General features: G+C 42.0%; 5 protein-coding genes across 14 annotated transcripts in view; 4 read left to right on the forward strand and 1 right to left on the reverse strand.

Moving 5' to 3' along the window:
* The first annotated feature begins 673 nt into the window (after window positions 1–673).
* LOC124222865 (protein lethal(2)essential for life-like) lies at window positions 674–1,873 on the forward strand. The gene has a single exon (XM_046634310.2). The coding sequence runs from the start codon at window positions 893–895 to the stop codon at window positions 1,475–1,477; it is 585 nt and encodes a 194-aa protein (XP_046490266.1). The 5' UTR covers window positions 674–892; the 3' UTR covers window positions 1,478–1,873.
* A 2,480-nt stretch (window positions 1,874–4,353) lies between these two features.
* Window positions 4,354–5,593, forward strand: LOC124222864 (protein lethal(2)essential for life-like). The gene has a single exon (XM_046634309.2). The coding sequence runs from the start codon at window positions 4,595–4,597 to the stop codon at window positions 5,213–5,215; it is 621 nt and encodes a 206-aa protein (XP_046490265.1). The 5' UTR covers window positions 4,354–4,594; the 3' UTR covers window positions 5,216–5,593.
* A 5,605-nt stretch (window positions 5,594–11,198) lies between these two features.
* Window positions 11,199–15,245, forward strand: LOC124222731 (irregular chiasm C-roughest protein). Its single transcript, XM_046633994.1, has 6 exons — window positions 11,199–12,304; window positions 12,615–12,744; window positions 12,876–13,075; window positions 13,188–13,514; window positions 13,590–14,108; window positions 14,379–15,245. The coding sequence occupies exons 1-6, from the start codon at window positions 11,926–11,928 to the stop codon at window positions 14,966–14,968; spliced, it is 2,145 nt and encodes a 714-aa protein (XP_046489950.1). The 5' UTR covers window positions 11,199–11,925; the 3' UTR covers window positions 14,969–15,245.
* Window positions 15,246–15,665: 420 nt separating this feature from the next.
* Window positions 15,666–17,041, forward strand: Srp9 (signal recognition particle 9). The gene is made up of 3 exons (XM_046633829.2): window positions 15,666–15,923; window positions 16,244–16,312; window positions 16,394–17,041. Exons 1-3 carry the CDS (start codon window positions 15,852–15,854, stop codon window positions 16,487–16,489), a joined length of 237 nt encoding a protein of 78 aa, XP_046489785.1. The 5' UTR covers window positions 15,666–15,851; the 3' UTR covers window positions 16,490–17,041.
* The window catches only part of LOC124222643 (band 4.1-like protein 4A), a 53,867-nt gene continuing 52,683 nt past the window's right edge, over window positions 16,664–17,847 (reverse strand). For 9 of the 10 annotated variants that reach the window (XM_046633825.2, XM_046633822.2, XM_046633826.2 and 6 more), the window contains 2 exons: window positions 17,167–17,273; window positions 16,664–16,791 (listed from right to left, as the gene is read on the reverse strand). In XM_046633825.2, the coding sequence (XP_046489781.1) occupies window positions 16,755–16,791; window positions 17,167–17,273 (144 nt within the window). In that variant the 3' untranslated portion in view covers window positions 16,664–16,754. The remainder of the gene's footprint in view (window positions 16,792–17,166; window positions 17,274–17,847) is intronic. The other variant, XM_046633828.2, reaches the window with a different exon arrangement.

The following is a 17,847-nucleotide window of genomic DNA, read 5'->3' on the forward strand; positions in this document are numbered from 1 at the left end:
ACTTGGAGAATGTAGGAAAATATTTAGAGCTCGCTATCAATTAGTGTAATATTTTTTATTTATTTTTACAAACATTGTTCATAAAAAATCAGTATTGAAAACGAAACAGGAACATTAAAGCGACGCGATACTCCTATTTCGGTAACAAAAACTGTTATCCAGATGTCTCCGAGACGATTAATCCGTCGGATAAAAGACGAGAGCAGCTAACTGCGGAATTGTTGGGCGCAGTTTGCTCTTGATTACATAAAAAACACGCTGTCGTAAACATTGAAAGAAATTAAAAACATGATAATAATTGGTAGCGGCTTATAAATAATTTCCTCCGTTCGCCAGGTTTTAATGCCATTTTCTTATCAATATTTGTCACAAGTTATTAAAGTGGCGTCTGAGAAATAAAATAAAACATTCAAAATGAACCACCCTTATGTATCGTACATTACTTGCGGGTTCGCATACGGTAGAGCAGATGCACCGAGTATCTGCACGTGAATTTTCGTCAACGAAAAAGAAAGAATCACCGAGAAATTCGCGAGAAACTACGCCGCAGTTTATTTGTTCGATGCGTCGAGTAGATTCTCGTATCGTATCGTCTGCTGCGCGAGCCGGCCGGCAAGGCTCACAGCGTCGAGATTATTCCGCAGCAGACACGCCGCCACGCCGCGCCGGCTCGCTGGTATAAATTGAACGCAGCTCGGGCCGCGTTTCAAAACAGTTTGAATCGCAACAGAGCAAACATATCAGGAAAGAAAGCGAAGCTGAGGCAAGCTGCATAGCTGTCAAGCCATTACCTGCGCAACATCTACAAGAAGCTAATATTACCTCGATTACTCGAAGCAAAGAGTGCTATTTACCGAAGAGAAGGAAGCATCGTCGTAAGGCCATCGAAAAAATGTCTCTGATTCCGTTGCTGTTCTCCAACTGGTGGGAAGACTTGGACCAGCCGCACAGCCTGATCGACCAGCATTTCGGTGTCGGTCTTCGCCCTGAACAACTCCTCGCCCCGTCGCTTGTCAACCGCAGATCCCCGGGATCCTTGTACTACAGACCATGGGGAGCTCTTCTCAATTACGGGAACACCGGCTCGTCGGTGGTCAAGGCCGACAAGGATCAGTTCAAGGTCATCCTTGACGTGCAGCAGTTCAAGCCCGAGGAGATAGACGTGAAGGTGGTCGACAAGTGCGTCGTCGTCTCGGCCAAGCACGAGGAGAAACGCGACGAGCACGGCTGGGTGTCTCGCCAGTTCGAACGGCGATACCTGATCCCCGATCAGTGCAACATCGACGAGGTCTCGTCGAGCTTGTCCTCCGACGGCGTCCTGACCATCACGGCACCGAGGAAGGAGCAGCTCAAGATCGAGGGCGAGAGGAGCATCAAAATTCAGCACACCGGGAAACCGGCCGTGAGGGATACTCCGAACCCTGCGACCACGCCGTCCGACGCTGAGGAGAAGCAGATCGCTAACGACGCAAAGTAATTTACCATTTTTTAAGATTGTCGAACTACGTACGAACTGATTGCTTTTCTCGTGTTTCCTGTACGAACGGACTGATTTTATTTTATTTTTTGTTTTTTTTTTTTTTTCATTTTGTAACCAATGTTACGATACCTATTATGCTTAATTGTAAGTTTTGTTTTCTAAAATTGTTTTCATTTCTGTCTCGGATGTAATATCACGTCAAATTTTATTAGTAATTTGATTCATTGTATTAACATAAGTATACAAATTTCCACTGTTGGTAATGTGATATCTGTTAACCAAAAAAAAAAAAGAAAAAAAATGAATATACCACCATATATCGCTATGTAATGTACTGAAAATTGTATTTACGTAATAAAATATATTAGTACAGAAATGTAGAATGAAAAAGAATTGCTTCTTTACATATTGAACCCAGGCCTACCTCCTCATCCTGTAGCGTGAACAAATTAATTAATCATAAATTACATTTAATCGTAAGAAAAATAGAGTATCAATGAAATTCAGGCTATCTATCGGCGGACTATCTACCTCGAGAATGAGTAGTCGTTTTCCAAGTTTGTTTGTCACATCCTCGCTGGGAAGGAAACCTTATAAACGGCAGGTATCCGTTCAAACGTTTTATTGTAAATAAAATTTACGTCTCAATGTCAATTCACTTGAGTTGCCTAGATTTATTCTCAACCTCGTTGATTCTTCGATTGACTGCCCAAATTACGGTCCTACAAAGTAATTAAACTAACATTGGGCGGCTGCAAGACCAAAATATTTGTCGGATTGTTGTCCACGGTCAGGCAGATTATTACGTGGCATTTCATGTACAATCAACGGTCCCGGTTTAATATCGTTACCAGCCGCCTAAACAATAGATTTTGCATGATTTATTTCAAACTCGAATTACGATAAATTGTCAGTGAAGTTAAAAATAGTACGACGACGTAACGTGCATGTTATTCCAGAAAATTATAATATTCCCTTTTCGAACCTGCTTCGTTTCAAACTATTTCATCAAACCTTCGTAGCTGTCAGAATCAATAAAACGGAGAATACTCATCGAATTATTCGATTTATGATTTTTATCTCCTGACTATGGTAATTATTACTTTGTGGAACCATAATTCTTCCAACGATTCGTAGCATTGACGAGGTGGTGATGATAAATTTGCTGTAAATAAAACTTGTAAACAATGTAAAAATATGGGTATAACGGGTTATCACATTGTAAGCTTCCAGCGCATTCGCATTCACAGCACTGCATCTTCTCGACGCCAATGTGTCTGCGGCGTGCGTATAAGCTGCGCGACTTGTCAAGGTCAATAAGTTATTACAGCAGTGCCACTGCCATATATTTCAAATAAACCTAAACAGTAATTTTCTTGACCTGAGCTAATCTGCCTGCTGATTGCGAGGCTAGATCCGAATTAACAAACCATGAAAAACGGCATATAAAATTTTCAGAGAACGTGACAAAAGAGCGTAGATTCTTTTTTAACGTATGCAGGTATCCGTGCTTGCGCGCATCGTTCTCACGTCAGTTTTTGCACGATGCACACTGCTCCGGACGAAACAAATAATATGTATAATATACGAACAAATGGACATAATATCCAATACGAATTGTCGAGTATAACACGGCTAATATACCGACTAACAAATACGTCTAGACTAACGTTCAGCGTACGTGGATACGTAGGCGTAAAATGCACAAGTATAAATAATATTATAGAAATATTTGAAAATGCTGCGTAAGTCATCGTCAGCGTTGAACGATGCACGTATAGGTATGTGTATCTGTATGTGTGCCGGCTGCGACGTACATATGTATTATTATACATAGGTATAGTACGCAATCGTCGTCGGTCGATGCCGAATACTCTCGACGCGTCGCGACGGTCGACGAGATGCCTAACCTTACCCAACGTGACATTCAAAGCGAAACCGAAGCGGCGAACTTGCTGGGCGTGTCGGCCAGACGTACATACCTATGTATGTATGCGCAGGTCTGCCTATAGACCTGATATGTGCGAACGTCGAGAAACGACTCGAAGCTCGAGTTTGCCGCTACAATGCAGCGGGGAAATTATAGAACACTTTCTCTCTCTCTCTCGCACTCGCGATTAGATGATGTAATTTTGATATTGAAGATTTACAGAGCGTGATGATTAAAATGAAAATAACAGCAGCCGGGAATCGAACTAGATCGTACGGGAAAATTGAAGAAACGTAGAGCGAAAAACGCGAAAATACAAGGCGTATCTACATTGGGATACGTGTTTACATCACCGTATTCATAATACACCGTAGGTCGTGTCTTCTTAACAATAAGTACGTGTAAGAGTGTGCAAAGTAATTATAAAAGTCCTCGAAGCGACTTCAATTGTATTTCTTGTAGAAATAATCTTACAAAAACAATTGTCAACATGTAACGTACATATAATGTACAGCCGAAGATTCTCGACGAAGATAATATCCGTAGAAGCTAGTAGAAGCTGGCAGAATAGGCGTTGAAAAAAGAAAAGAAGAATTATCGTGTGAAATGAAAATCGCGTGAACATTGGTTACTGGATTTTGTTATATCCCGTCGAAAATTTTCCAGAGCTTTCCTGCAAATTCGGTAAAAGTTTCGTCCGTTCGCCCTCGTCATTTCGCCGAATAATCGTCGTGCGTGAAATATATTGCAAGCAAGAGAGAAAAAGAGAGAGAAGGATATAAATAAGGAGAGAAAAATACAGAGAGACGGAGAGAGAACGCGCGAAAACTGCATCGTTCTGCAGCGAGAACAGCCGAGAAACATCGCGAATTCTCCGGCTTACCCGAGCCTTCTAGAACCTCGATCCCCACCGCCAAAGGCACGCGAGTCGCGCATAAATACCGGCGAGCAGGAACGCCGATCATCAGTTCGTTGGAAGCAACTGCGAGAGTCAGAAGCACCTACGATACGCGTAGAAGTATATAAAAGCCATATACCGCGAGTCGATCGAAGAGAGAAGATTTAATCAGCGAATCAGACCTCGAGAAGAGAATCCTAAACCGTAGAAAGAAGTCTCACGAGCTAGCCGTTGACCGGTTCGAGTTTTGAATCTCCGTTTAGAAGCACAAGAAAAACAAATCGTCATGTCGCTGATCCCGATGCTTTTCTCCGACTGGTGGGAAGACCTGGAGCGACCTCACAGCCTTCTGGACCAGCACTTCGGGCTACCCCTGCAACAGGAGCAATTAGCGGCGAGTTACCCGAGGTCGTCGATCTACGTGGTGCCCAGAGATTCTCCGCGTTCGAGCGCGCATCTCATCCCCTCGATCTACTACAGACCCTGGGGTAATTTGCTGAGGCAAGGAGACGGCGGCTCGTCGGTGGTCAAAGCCGACAAGAATCAGTTCAAGGTGAGCCTCGACGTGCAGCAGTTCAAGCCCGAGGAGATAGACGTGAAGGTGGTCGACAAGTGCGTCGTCGTCTCGGCCAAGCACGAGGAGAAACGCGACGAGCACGGCTGGGTGTCTCGCCAGTTCGAACGGCGATACCTGATCCCCGATCAGTGCAACATCGACGAGGTCTCGTCGAGCTTGTCCTCCGACGGCGTCCTGAGCATCACGGTACCGAGGAAGGAGCAGCCCAAGGTAGAGGGCGAGCGACAGATCAAAATACAGCATACCGGCAAGCCGGCTATCAAGGATCAGGCTCCGGCTAAGGATCACGAACAGCAAGAGGATCAGAAGAAGAAGAAGTCCGAAAAGTAAATTTGCTCTTCGTTCGTATCAAATTTTCTAAAACATACGATACTTGTACTCGTTGCGAGTCATTATTCGCGTTACATTACCTCGCACTTTCCTTAAATATAATAATTTTTTTATATCGTAGGCTATAATCGACGCAGTCGTAGTCTTAATTATAATTTTGTTTGTGATGTATACATTGCTTAAAGTGTATCACGATCCTTAAGATCGACAAGTCTGTCAAGTGGCATTTATTAATGTTAAAATTATTATTTCATTAGTCGGTATAATGAGTACCTGTACCCGTTAAGTGATGATCTTGCTTTGCTACTTTGTAAAACCCACCTTTTCACGTATATCTCATGTATGAAATAAAAAAATGTGTGTTTAGATTCACATAAATGTGTGTCTCCTTACTCGACTCTAATCCTCTTCGCTGATCCCCCACCTTATTCCCGTTGTTATCGATTCGTCGTGCTTATTGGGCCTGTAACATTTAGCCGTAAGCGTAATCACAATTCAAAGTTAATTCAATTAGATATTACTGTTTCATTGAAAGACTAGGTTGATGATTCAAATAAGCCAGGCGTGCCTGCGCGATAAATAGCAATCAAATAATTTCTCGAAACGTGTTATTTACACACATCTATCGCATGCCGAAGAATTTCTCATCACCAAAAACTGCTGCTCAGATTATTGCTGTAGTACAGGAGTAGAAGGAATAGTTAATAGAGCGTGCACCGCGTTCTGCGGTGCATGAATATTTAAATTAAATTTAAGCACAATCTGGCCTAGAATCTTTGTCCCCATTGACCGGATGGAATATATTTTTTGCGCACCCATTTTCGTGGCCTATGTAACGCGGCTGTTCGTTATACCACCTAGTCGCAGAAAGGCATCCTGAACGTCTCTTTGCAACTTTTAATTCTAAACCGCAATCTGCATAAACCGTGTAACCATTCGGCGAATTGTCGAATTTTAATCAATGAGGTTAACCAAGCTTTGAAATATCAAACAGGAGCGACCTCACGTGGGGAATCCTTCGAATCTGCACGTTAACAAAATACACGCTAGGTGGAAGTAGCTGGAGCTATCAGGATAAATGCGCAAGACCGCGTGGCGGCTTAGACGGCGCTTTCAAATGCTAACTTCGTTTCGACACGCTGATAACGTTAGAAAAAAAAAAAAAAAACAGATTATTAATTTTAGTATAGAGAATCAAAGCGGGGAAATAGCTGAATTTTCGAAAGGGTTGCCAAGTTTTGGAACAAAGCGTTCAGACGTTTCTTCGGAACATTGCAAAGTAGATGGAAATTTTTCATTGCGTCACGTACAATGATTACGGATTTGTGTAGAGATGAGTAAAACAGAGGTATTATAACTTCTTGAAATTCCAAGTTACGTATTACGGTATCGTTCGCAAGTAGAATACGGTACCTCGGCTGCCTTCATTCCTAACAATTACAGTAAATCCGTACGGAGATGTGCGTATAAATTTCTTATGCAAAGAAGGTAAAAAAAAAAAAAACGGTTGAAAAAATAATTAACAATCATAAAACATTATACATATTACTACTATACGTGAGGTGCATAAACTCGAACGCGGTCGGTTAAGGGCGTTGCCTAGCTAGAAAGCGCGGGCTACTCCGCTTCCCGCGTTAACCGTGGCGAGAGAGAGGGTAAAGAAACAAGTGAGACGGAGCAACCGAGCTGTCGCCGGAGTGGGGCGGGTGACGCGGCTAGCCTCTTCCACCCCTCACGGGCATTCGGTTTCAAATACTTTTAAACAGCCCAGTGTATCGCGCTCGGCACGACGCAGCACCTGATGAATAATAGAAAAAAAAAGTAGACTCCTTTCAGATTCCACTTGAAAAATTTACTAGTAATACAGAATTTAATAAGGAACCCGAAACTATTTTTTTTATAATTCGAAAACTTGTCATTAATGAGGTAAAAATCGTTAAACATTTGAATTGTTTATAAAAATTGGGATTTTCAATAATGTTCAACATTGCATTTTTTTTATGAAAGCTTATTCGTTCACCTTCCGAATGCACTGTAAATGATGTCTTTACGTCGAATAGAACCGAATATATGCGAGCTCCTTTTGCATCAAAATTGAATGATTGTCTTGTAACTTTCGAAAACAAACATAATTCGGACGAACACCAAAATGCGTGTCGATTCTTTTTACCTTTATTTCATGTGAAAAAAAGTATGAATAGATTGAAAAAATACGAGGTCATTTTTTGATGGACGTGACGTAGAATTCCTTATACGTATGTTGATATAGATATACATTCTTCATATTTCAACGAAAATTATATTCACCGGCGTCGGTATTTCTACGCAATGCGATCACGTGACTGGTAATAGTCTAATAGCCGGTATTCATAGTCAGGTTCGATTTGCAGGACTGTCTTGAGGCAGCTCAAAGCATAGCTTGATCGGCTGAGAGCTGTTCCTAATACAGTCTCGAAAATAATACGTAACTATTTACGAATACCGGCCAGACGTCGTCACAGGTCATTTTAAATTGAAAATGCAACGAATAGCTGTGAGCAAATTCATGATATAACAACGAAAATATCATCAATCTCCCAGGTCTCACCACGTGGAGGTCGCTATCAAACAGAGACCCGCCGCCTAACCCGCCCCTACCTCCCAACCATGATCGGGTTTGCACCAAACAAATACAAAATGATAAAAAATAATATAAAATGGTAAAAGTAAAATTGAACTCGTTTAAAATTAATAAACATAATCACGAAATCTGTATGAGAAGGATCTCATAGAAATTAAATTGAAACAGTATAAGTGAAACATGACAGTAATCTTGATAAAGAAAATTGATATAACAAAGCATCGAGCATTGTATACATTATATGGCTAAATAAATTCTATAGAATGCGCAAACTATGGAAAGTAGGACGTCACGAGTGCAGGTCACAGATAGTAATGAAAAAATAGGCTATAGAATATTTACATAATATATAGGTATACACGCAGTCTGGTCCGACTGCAGAAAGTATTCCTGGAATGAATAATCAGATATATAATTATAACGATATGACTAGCAAATTTTTAGCACAGTAATACATATAACTAACTAAACATAAATCACAGAAATATTGCACGTAAGCTATATACAAAGCTATTATATTTATGTACATATGTACATATATTTATATTACAGTGTTTTGTCGTCTGTCGGTCGTGAATTTACTGTTTCTTACGCGCGGCCTTTTCTGGGCTTCGATGATTTGAGGGGGTTCGCGGATTGAGCGTTGTCGGGCGCGTCTAGAATCTACGATCTCGGGTTACAAACAAAAGTAAAAGAAATCTGCTCATTTATTCTCCATTTTTTCGGTCCAGAATTTATCGTCACGTTTTATTTTATCAAAAATCAATCCCTTTGGCGTTCAAACTATAAAATAGCACCACTTCCTATTCGTAATGTGTAGAAGACCTTGGACCTGATACATGTAATTATGAGAAAGCTCTAACTTGGCTTTTCCACCGATTATTTTCGTCTCAAATATTAATTCTGTATCCCAAAAATCTATCGAGCGAGCGCAGCGAGCGAGCAAAATTTTTAAATGTTCAAGCGAAATCCCACAAAAAGTACTGATATCCCCAAAAAGCACCTCTGGTGCAAAAACGTTTCGCCAAGTATATTAATGTGACAGCCACCCACATAACAGCCACCTACAAAACTGTAATCAAATCAGATACTGCTGCCAAGTATAATTTATTTAGAAGCTAATGATGATTTTGATATACTATAACTAATGACGAAAAAAAAAAAATTGAAATCAAAATTGAAATTGAAAAAAAAAAAATTTTTTATTGAAGTAAAAAAAATTGGAGATAGTGGTAAAAGGCGGGCTTTTTTAGAACAAGCACAAGAAAATACAAGTCGAGCTATATCAATGTTGTAATGGCAATATAAACATGGGCCCGCCAAGTACCACGTACTCCAATTTTTTTTTTTTTTTATCAAAATTTTTTTTTTTTTTTTTTTGAATTTCAATTTTGATTTCAATTTTTTTTTTTTTTGTCATCATTAGTTATAGTATATCAAAATCATCATTAGTTTCTAAATAAATTATACTTGGCAGTAGTATCTGATTTGATGACAGTTTTGTAGGTGGCTGATTTGTAAGTAATGTGTGCATGTATTATATGATTACCCCAGAATTACGTCAAGTTTATTTCTAAAAACAAAACGCGCGTATTTTAGTGGCCTAATACGTACGCGCCGTATTTACTTTGTATGGAAAATTCTGCCAGGTACATTGTAATTTTACCTTGGATACTTAGGTAGTCACAATAAGTGATAAGAATATTCCTTATGATCGACAAAGTGTAAACACTCATGCCAATTGCCGAATATCGATTTCGATCATTTAACCTGAACACGTAACAAATTGATGACATATTTTAGCGACTAATGCAAACCGGGCTAGTACCACACGTCACAATGCATTCTAGTTTATATTTTCGTATGTATAAAAAAACTAGAGAATGAATGTATACTGCTATTATGAACAGCACTATCGGCTCTTGAAAGTACCTTCTTAAATTAAAGCCCTGCGATTGTTCGTACTCAAGTGATTGAATCCCGAAGTCAGAGAGGGTGCACCATCAATCATATAAATAATTCGATTTACCTCATTTTTTCCTGAAATTTAGCCAAAATCTTTATGCCGGGTCGTTTCTTCTTCTCCAAAGACACATTCCCTCTCTTCTTAGCCATCGCGGGAATAAATACTGATTCGAAATAATAAAAAACACTGTAGAAAAACACAAGCAAAAATAAAAGCGCGGAACACTATCCACGTGCCGAGCGACGAGGATTCGAAGGAGGGGAATTGTAGTGGGGGGGTTTGAGTCTACTCTCCTCGCCTGTAATTCGCATGGTCGCCCGCCAACGCAGTCGTGGCGCTAGCAGCCGCCCGCCTTTTGCACGAAAAATTTGTTGTTTTATGCTTCGTGATTTTCCTTCTCATTTCCTCATTTTTGAAGATTATTAGGTTCTTAGGGAGTCATTTTGAAGATAAAGAATAGATCTGTGTCGCCTCTTTCGCCGAATGGCGAAAAAAAATTCACTGTCCGCTGTGTTTCACTTCAAACATAACGTACTTTCAAGTACGTTTTACGCAAATCTGAAAGTGAAATCGAAAATTCGGCAAAAAAGGCGACACAGATCTATCCTTCACCTTCAAAATGACCCCCTAAGAACCTAATTATCTTCAAAAATGAGGAAATGAGAAGGAAAATCGTGAGTCTCTGTTTGCGCGCGCTCTTCGAGGCATAGGCAACGCCCTTAATGGCTAAAATTTGCACATCCGTCTTGAGTTTCTCTCATCTCGGAAACGGTCATCGTCATTGTGTAACCGCAACGATGTTGCCAAAAAGAATAAAAAGAAATAAAAAATTAAACGTTGCCGTATAAAGAAAAACTTGATACATCTTAGAAAATTGAAAGATCGCGAAATAAAACGAATTCTCAACCCAGTTGCAGAGTAATTATAGTAATCGCTCACTCGAGCCTCAGGAAAGAAAGACACGACTTTGCACAATAAAATTGACTTCCGATGCGTATTGCATACATCGGACGTTTCGAATCAAGACAACTATTGCGCATAGGTAATTGGGTTACGTTATTTACGATATTTTAATTCGAGCTCATTAGGTACTCGGAGAGCCGGGGATTGGAGCCTGTTGCGGTATACACGCAGACATGGCTAAACGGGCAAAGACGCGCGTCTAAAATATATACCCAACACAGTTTAAACGTAGGCATGTATTCGGTGTTCGACAGGCTGCACAGACTGTGGCACGAGCTAATGGTATCACGCTCGAATAATAAGGAATAGGAAGGAATATAGCCGAGCAGGCATCGCGGAGAGGAGACAGGGTTGGATACGCACGCATGGGTTTGCTGCGCGTTACGTTTGGGGTCCCGAGTCCCAGTACGAGGCCCCGGTTTTACAAACACACAGTCCGCAGCCAACTGCAGTCAACTTTGCACCGCGCTTTCGACCCGGGTCAGTCCGACCGGACCTTCTCTACGCTTTCGCGACGTTCTTTAGATGGCCTAATTGCTTTGTTTGATTGTGACTTGTGACTTGCCTCTCATCGCAGCCCGCGCACATCTACGCACGCATACACGCAAACGGGTGAAAATCAGGAAGTAAATCGTCTAGCGACTTCCTCTCGAGGTTCATTCGCGAGGCTACCTGTGCCGAATTAAACCGAAAATGGTAGCGCACGAGCTGACGAATACGATAGTTCTCGTATTTGCATAATTTTGTGTTAAAAATTGCAATTTACTTGTAATCGGAGGTGAGTAAAATTGAAAAAAAGAAAGCGACTTCTGAAAATTATATACCCTGGATTGTGCCGCACGCGCCATTCATTGTTAGCTAGGGGAGACATATGGCGAGGTAGAATTATTACTCGGTGGTAATACGCAACAGGTGTTCTCGGTCGGAAGTACGCCGATCCGTTTGCGAAGTGATGGAAGGGTGCAATTCAATACTTGCGCTAGTGTCAGTTTGTTCGCAGAAGAGTGACCGAGTCGTTAAAATGTGAGGCGACAGTGTCGAGAGAGTTAAATTTCGAAAGCTAAATCCCAAAGCGCTCGACGTAACCCGTCGATTTCGATTTTTCCCTATAACCGCTCGATCAAACGCGCAAGTAATAATCATACATTGTCGATTTGAAAAATGAGCGTAAAATCCGGAAGCTACCTAACAGTATTTGCCCTGTGGGTGATTACGGCGAGAGAAATTTTCGTTACCGGAGAACAGAGGTTCGAAGAAACGCCAGCTCTGTATCAGGAAGTATCCTCCGGAGATGACGTTCGTCTTAGGTGCAGGGTGAAAGACAAAAGAGGGCAGTGTGTGTGGCAGAAGGACCGGAAACCGGTGGGCATTCATCCGGGAAAATATGAGTGGGCGAGCGATCGCGAGGGGGACTGTTCCATCCTCGTGAAGAGGGCATCCCTCGACTTCGACGACGGTCAATGGGAGTGCCAGGTCACCCCCGGAGATTTTGCCCGTCAGGACGCCCTCACATCCCCCCCGGCTCGCCTTCTCGTCAGAGGTAGGATTTATAACTCCCATCGGATTTCATTCTCCTATTCAAATTCTAATTCGGATCGGTTCTCTATTCCGTCACGAACCAGTTGACCCCTCTTTCTACACACACGTCACATCAGCCTTCTTTCAACTTTGAAGCACGTTTCGTCATTCATGTTGGAGGAGTTGGGATTTTTTTAAACCTACATACGCGCTGGATTAAGCGAACCGTCACCTACCGATAGACTAGCTATGATACATTTTCAATTTCCCAAACTATCTCAATAACTCGACGAAAACGATACCCGCACGAACGTATCATCCTTCCGTTGCAGTAAGCCCGAGAAAACCGCGCCTCGAAGTCGAAGGCACAGTCTTGGGTTCAATCCTTACTCTGAGGGAGGGTCAAGAGGTAACGTTGTCCTGTGTCTCTAGATACGGAAATCCTCCTGCGCTGATTAAGTGGTACGCAAAGAATACGTGTTATCTGTGATTTTCTTGGATCTAGATGTATGTTCATACGTATAGACCTGTGACCGCGGGTAGAATGTCATTACAGATACAGAATGTACCGAATTCAACAATCATTTGCGCAGGTTCGTAGGTGGTAGCGAAGTTGCGCCTCTTAAGGACCAAACCAACGCGACGGAGGTCGACAATCCGAAGACCTGGGCGGCCCACAGCCTCCTTCGAATCCGTGGCGAAAGGGCAAATCACGGAAAGCCTGTTCGATGCCTGAGTATTCATCCGACCAGCGCGGTGCCAGCTGTGGCGGAGTCGAAGCTCGACGTTCATTGTAAGTTTGATCTCCAGGCGATAATGAAAAGCGATTGGAAAAAATAAAATGCAACAATGCGACGCATGAATATTCACCCTCTGTTCCCGCATAATACTCCTCCGTTCGTCAGATTCACCGGAAGTTAAGCTGGAAACGGTCCCAAGGTCTCTCGCTGCGGCGTTGGAAGACTCGGAGAGTTTCCTGAGTCTGAAGTGCCTCGTGGACGCGAATCCTCCCGCAGTGGTCAAGTGGTACAAAGACTCGGAGCCGGTGGTCGGGTTCAAGAACAGCGTCTTCCCCAGGGACAATCGAACGAACTCCAGCATTCCGGGAATGATGGGATTATCAGAGCTCCCATTCGAGCCTGTAAAACGAACGGACAAGGGCCTCTACTCCTGCAAGGCGTCGAACACGATCGGCGAAAGCCCGTCCGCTCACTACCGTTTCGACGTCCAATGTGAGCGCGGAAAAAACGAAATTTACAGACTTGGAGAAGAATAATTGTCAATAATAACATCATCCTCTTGCCTAGATGGTCCCAGAGCGACTTCCGTTAACGACAGACAACAAGATGGAGGAGGGCCTAAGGTGGAAGAGGCGGTCGTTGCCGTCCTGGGTTCAAGCCTCGACACCTTCGAGTGCGAATTGTTCGACGCGAATCCCTCGGCGATGTACAGATGGGTCCACCTCCGGGGGGGCACCAACACCGAGATGATCCCTAACCCGGGCGACCGGGCGGGGGACGCCGGGCGTCGTCTGCGCCTGGAGAACGTCCAATGGTCCGACGAGGGTGAGTACCGATGCGTCGCTTACAACGTGATAAACGGGGTACGTCGAGAGGCGTCGAGCGACGCTCGCTACGTCCTCCACGTCACAGGACCCCCCGAAATCCAGACGGGGGCCTCGTCGGCTGGCGAATCCGCGGACGGAGGCGACATCCGGTCCATCGGGTGGGCCGGGGAACCGGTTCACAGACTGAGGTCCCGGTTCTGCTCCAGGCCTCCACCTCGCCTCGTCGCTTGGCAGTGGGGGAGCTCGCACATCAGGGCTGGTGAGTGATGTTCGATTGCGGTGATGGAGAGTAGGGATGGAAGGAGAGTTCTAAGTGCAGATCCCGATACACAAAGACACGACACCTTTTTCCGGTGATCGGTACAGTCAATCGAAATGAGGAAAACCCCCATACGAAGAAAAGGGTTTGTGTCTGAGCTGTGAAGCGGGTAAAAGGTCACCATTCGGATCTGTACCCAGAAATCTCCTGGTACTACTACTACGGAGAGTTGCATGTAGCAATTTAATATCCGAGCGATTGAATTTCCAGGAGAAAGCATTCCGCCGAAGTACGAAGCGCTTCCGTTGGAACCGATTATCGAGAACAAGATGGTGACGAATTGCTACTGGGCGAAGCTCGAGATAAAGGATTTGCAGAAGGAGGACGCGCGGGTTTACACGTTGCTGGTGGAGAGCGAGAAGGGCAGGGATTCGACGAATGTTCTTTTGCTGGTGCGGGACCCGATGGGGACGCGATTGATCGCGGCAGCCGCGGCTGTCGGGACTTTGTTTCTCCTCGGGCTATTCGCGATCTGTCTTTACGCCGCGTTCAGGTCTAAACGAACCGATTTGTACAGCCAGGAAGTTGAGGAGGGAAGCATTGCGGCGGACGCTTTTTACAGCCCCACGTCTACCGTCGACAGGCAGAGAATCGCCGATCAGTCTCAGATCCAAGCTAGCCAGGACCAGACCAAACCTCTGGCTAACAATAAAGAGACGTTGCACGAAAGCCCGCTCGCTGTTCTTTACGGATACGATCACATTTCGAAACAGGCGGCTATGACTAGGTCGCCGATGAGCCCAGAAGCGCTGAAAGTTAGGAGAGCCCCCGTCGTTCTGCAGGCTCCAACGATAGTTTAGCGAACGTTAACGTTATTTCGTATGTTGAACGAAACACGTATTGATACAAATTTTTACCGAAAAGCTGCTTTCACGCACTATACTTGCTATAATACGCGTGGGATATTGTATTATTGATTATATAAAGATTATTCTTCTACGTAGAAAACACATTGTCCGTTTTTCTTCAACGATCAAATATTTTTTACAGAGTCTGAAACCTTAATTGTTATCTGTACAATAATCACTAATAATTTAATTACCGTTTGCTTCTAAACCATAATTGTTTGACATAATGTGACACCTATAAGCTTTTATTACCATTAATTATCATACTAATTATATTTAATTATTTATTGTTTTCATTGTTGTATTTTATAGGAATAAAAAATAAATATGAATAAAGAAAAAACAATAATAAAAGTTGATAATTAAAGTCAAAATATCGTTTACAAACAAGTAACGTATCCCCCGAAAGTAACATCACAATGCAATATGGCGAATGGCAGATAACTAACTTGTTTTGATAGCGACGAAAATTGTACTGTGAAAATGTAATATTCCAATTGTTAATAAGCACCGTGTGATATTTTTAATCGATAAATACCATAGAGGATAATCGAGGTTCAGAACCTGATGTTATATCGGAATGACGAATGAAATTTAAGAAATGCGAATGGCAAGACCCGTCTACGAGTCTCGTAGTCTATGACCGATCGACTCCTCGCTTACGACGCGTGGAGACAGGTGGCCCAGAGATCCATGACAAACCGTCTCTGTCATTTGTAGGTTGGTTGAACGAGTATGAATGTTTATTTAAACGTGTGACTAACGGTAGAAGAACAGTTGATTAACGTGAAAGCAAACGAAAGCGCGTCCATTTCGCGGAGGTTCAATAATAATAATGACGTACCTTAAGTCATGGGAAGAATTCGAGAAGGTAGCTGAGAGGTTATATCTCCAAGATCCACTGAAGGTTTGCCATTTCACTTTTATTCTCTTCCACTTTGACAGTAGTTTATTCACCCTATAGATGAATAAGATTTTATTAAAAGTTGACTTGGTGCAAAATTTCTGTCAATTGCCAAACTGTTCAAATCATAACCTATATGTTGATCGTGGCGGTACAGTTAACACCAGCTGTGTACAATGACGCCGATGATAAATTTACATGAATGCATAAGTAGGAAGAGTCGATCATTTGTAAAGATACTAATATTCCAAGTATTGTCAAATGATTTGTATGTCACCCTTGTTAACCTTTGTCTAACTTACTTGTTATTTCGTTTGTTCCAGGCTCGGTACACAATGAAATACTGCCATAACAAAGGTACTTTATCCCTCAAGCTCACAGACAATCGTACGGTAAGTAAAGCGCAAAGCACAAGTTGAAATGCTGTAATATTGTCGCAATCGCGGCTAAATCGTTCATCGTTTCACTTGCAGTGTTTGCAGTACAAAACAGAGATCGCGCAAGATCTGAAAAAGATGGAAAAATTCATAGGCAACCTGATGCGACACATGGCGTCCAAGGACAACTAATATTTATTACTATAGGAATATATTGTTTAAATAATAACGATGAAAAAGGATGAAACGAAAAAGAAAAACAAGGTATTCACAAGGATTCTAAAGTCCGTTTCTTTGACGATACATATATGTATATAGTATATTCATATAGATTTTTTTCATTTCTGTCTTTCATTCCATTGAGATAAAAAAAAAAAAAAAAACAGTTTCTCTTTCGTTCTTTAATATACAATATGTGCATTGAAATTATTCTTCATTTGAACTTAAAGCTCGGTGCTTATTTCGGCCTGCTTCTGTGGCGGCGAGTCAGAGTTCTGTAACAACAGATAAATGTTCAATTATTACTTGTTCTTCATTTCGGCGATGGATGGATTAATCATCTTTCATAATTGCAATAGATACTTACAAATCCACATGCAAGAAATAGATTATGTGTATTTGGAAAATGAAAAGAAATCACCCGCCATGACTCAATTCACTCGTAACCTGTGCCACTCTTGTTTAATACCGAAGAAAACTATGTGAAAATAAAGTGGCAGAGGACGATTTGCAGAAGGAAATAAATTTTTTGAAAACAAAAAAGTGAAAACAATATTGAAAAAATAAGATCGTTGTTGTACTTGGCTGCTTCTTACAGTCACAATGGCATAAAGAAAGAAGCATCTGCGCGGGGGGGCGAAGAAACTTACGATATAATGGGCTGAAGAACTGCATCCAAAGTTGCGTCAGCGGGAGGGTAGATTTCTTGATTTGAAGACAGATCATAGCGTCCCTCTCCCCCCAATTTCTTTTGTTGCTATACCAAAGAAAACTATTTTTTACTAAACTACCACACAGCAGATCAATAAATACAATAGTCTACCACAGTTTCGTTCATCAGCATTTCATTAGAAATTTCGTTTAAACCATCATGATAACAATTAACTGCTGAAACACTGCCAGGATATTTCCATAATTCAACTGAGAATATTCACTGCAAATTATACTTCTAATAAAATGCTCAGATTTGACACACACAAATACGTAGATCACCTTTGCCGTATTAGTTCAATCGTAAGCATTACGCAAAATAGAACTTTATCGAAACTCATCAAAAATAAAATGGTTTTGTCAAGTTTCAAAACGCAGTTCTTACAAGTGCAAAAATACGGTAACTGCGAGTAATATTGAAAGCAATAAGCAAAATCCGCGGAAAGCCAAGTTTTGCAAACAGTTTTGAAGTTTAAAAGTAAGGTAATTGTTATATTCAACTCTAGCCTATCTTGGGGGTATGATTGAAGATCTGTAAGTCTATCACACATTGTAAAATTGTCGCGACAAGTTTTCATATCTGCAATAGTTTATAATAAGGTAGTTTATCTACTTCATTG

Source organism: Neodiprion pinetum, chromosome 7 (genome assembly GCF_021155775.2).
Source record: "Neodiprion pinetum isolate iyNeoPine1 chromosome 7, iyNeoPine1.2, whole genome shotgun sequence".
In the NCBI taxonomy this organism is placed as follows: domain Eukaryota; kingdom Metazoa; phylum Arthropoda; class Insecta; order Hymenoptera; family Diprionidae; genus Neodiprion; species Neodiprion pinetum.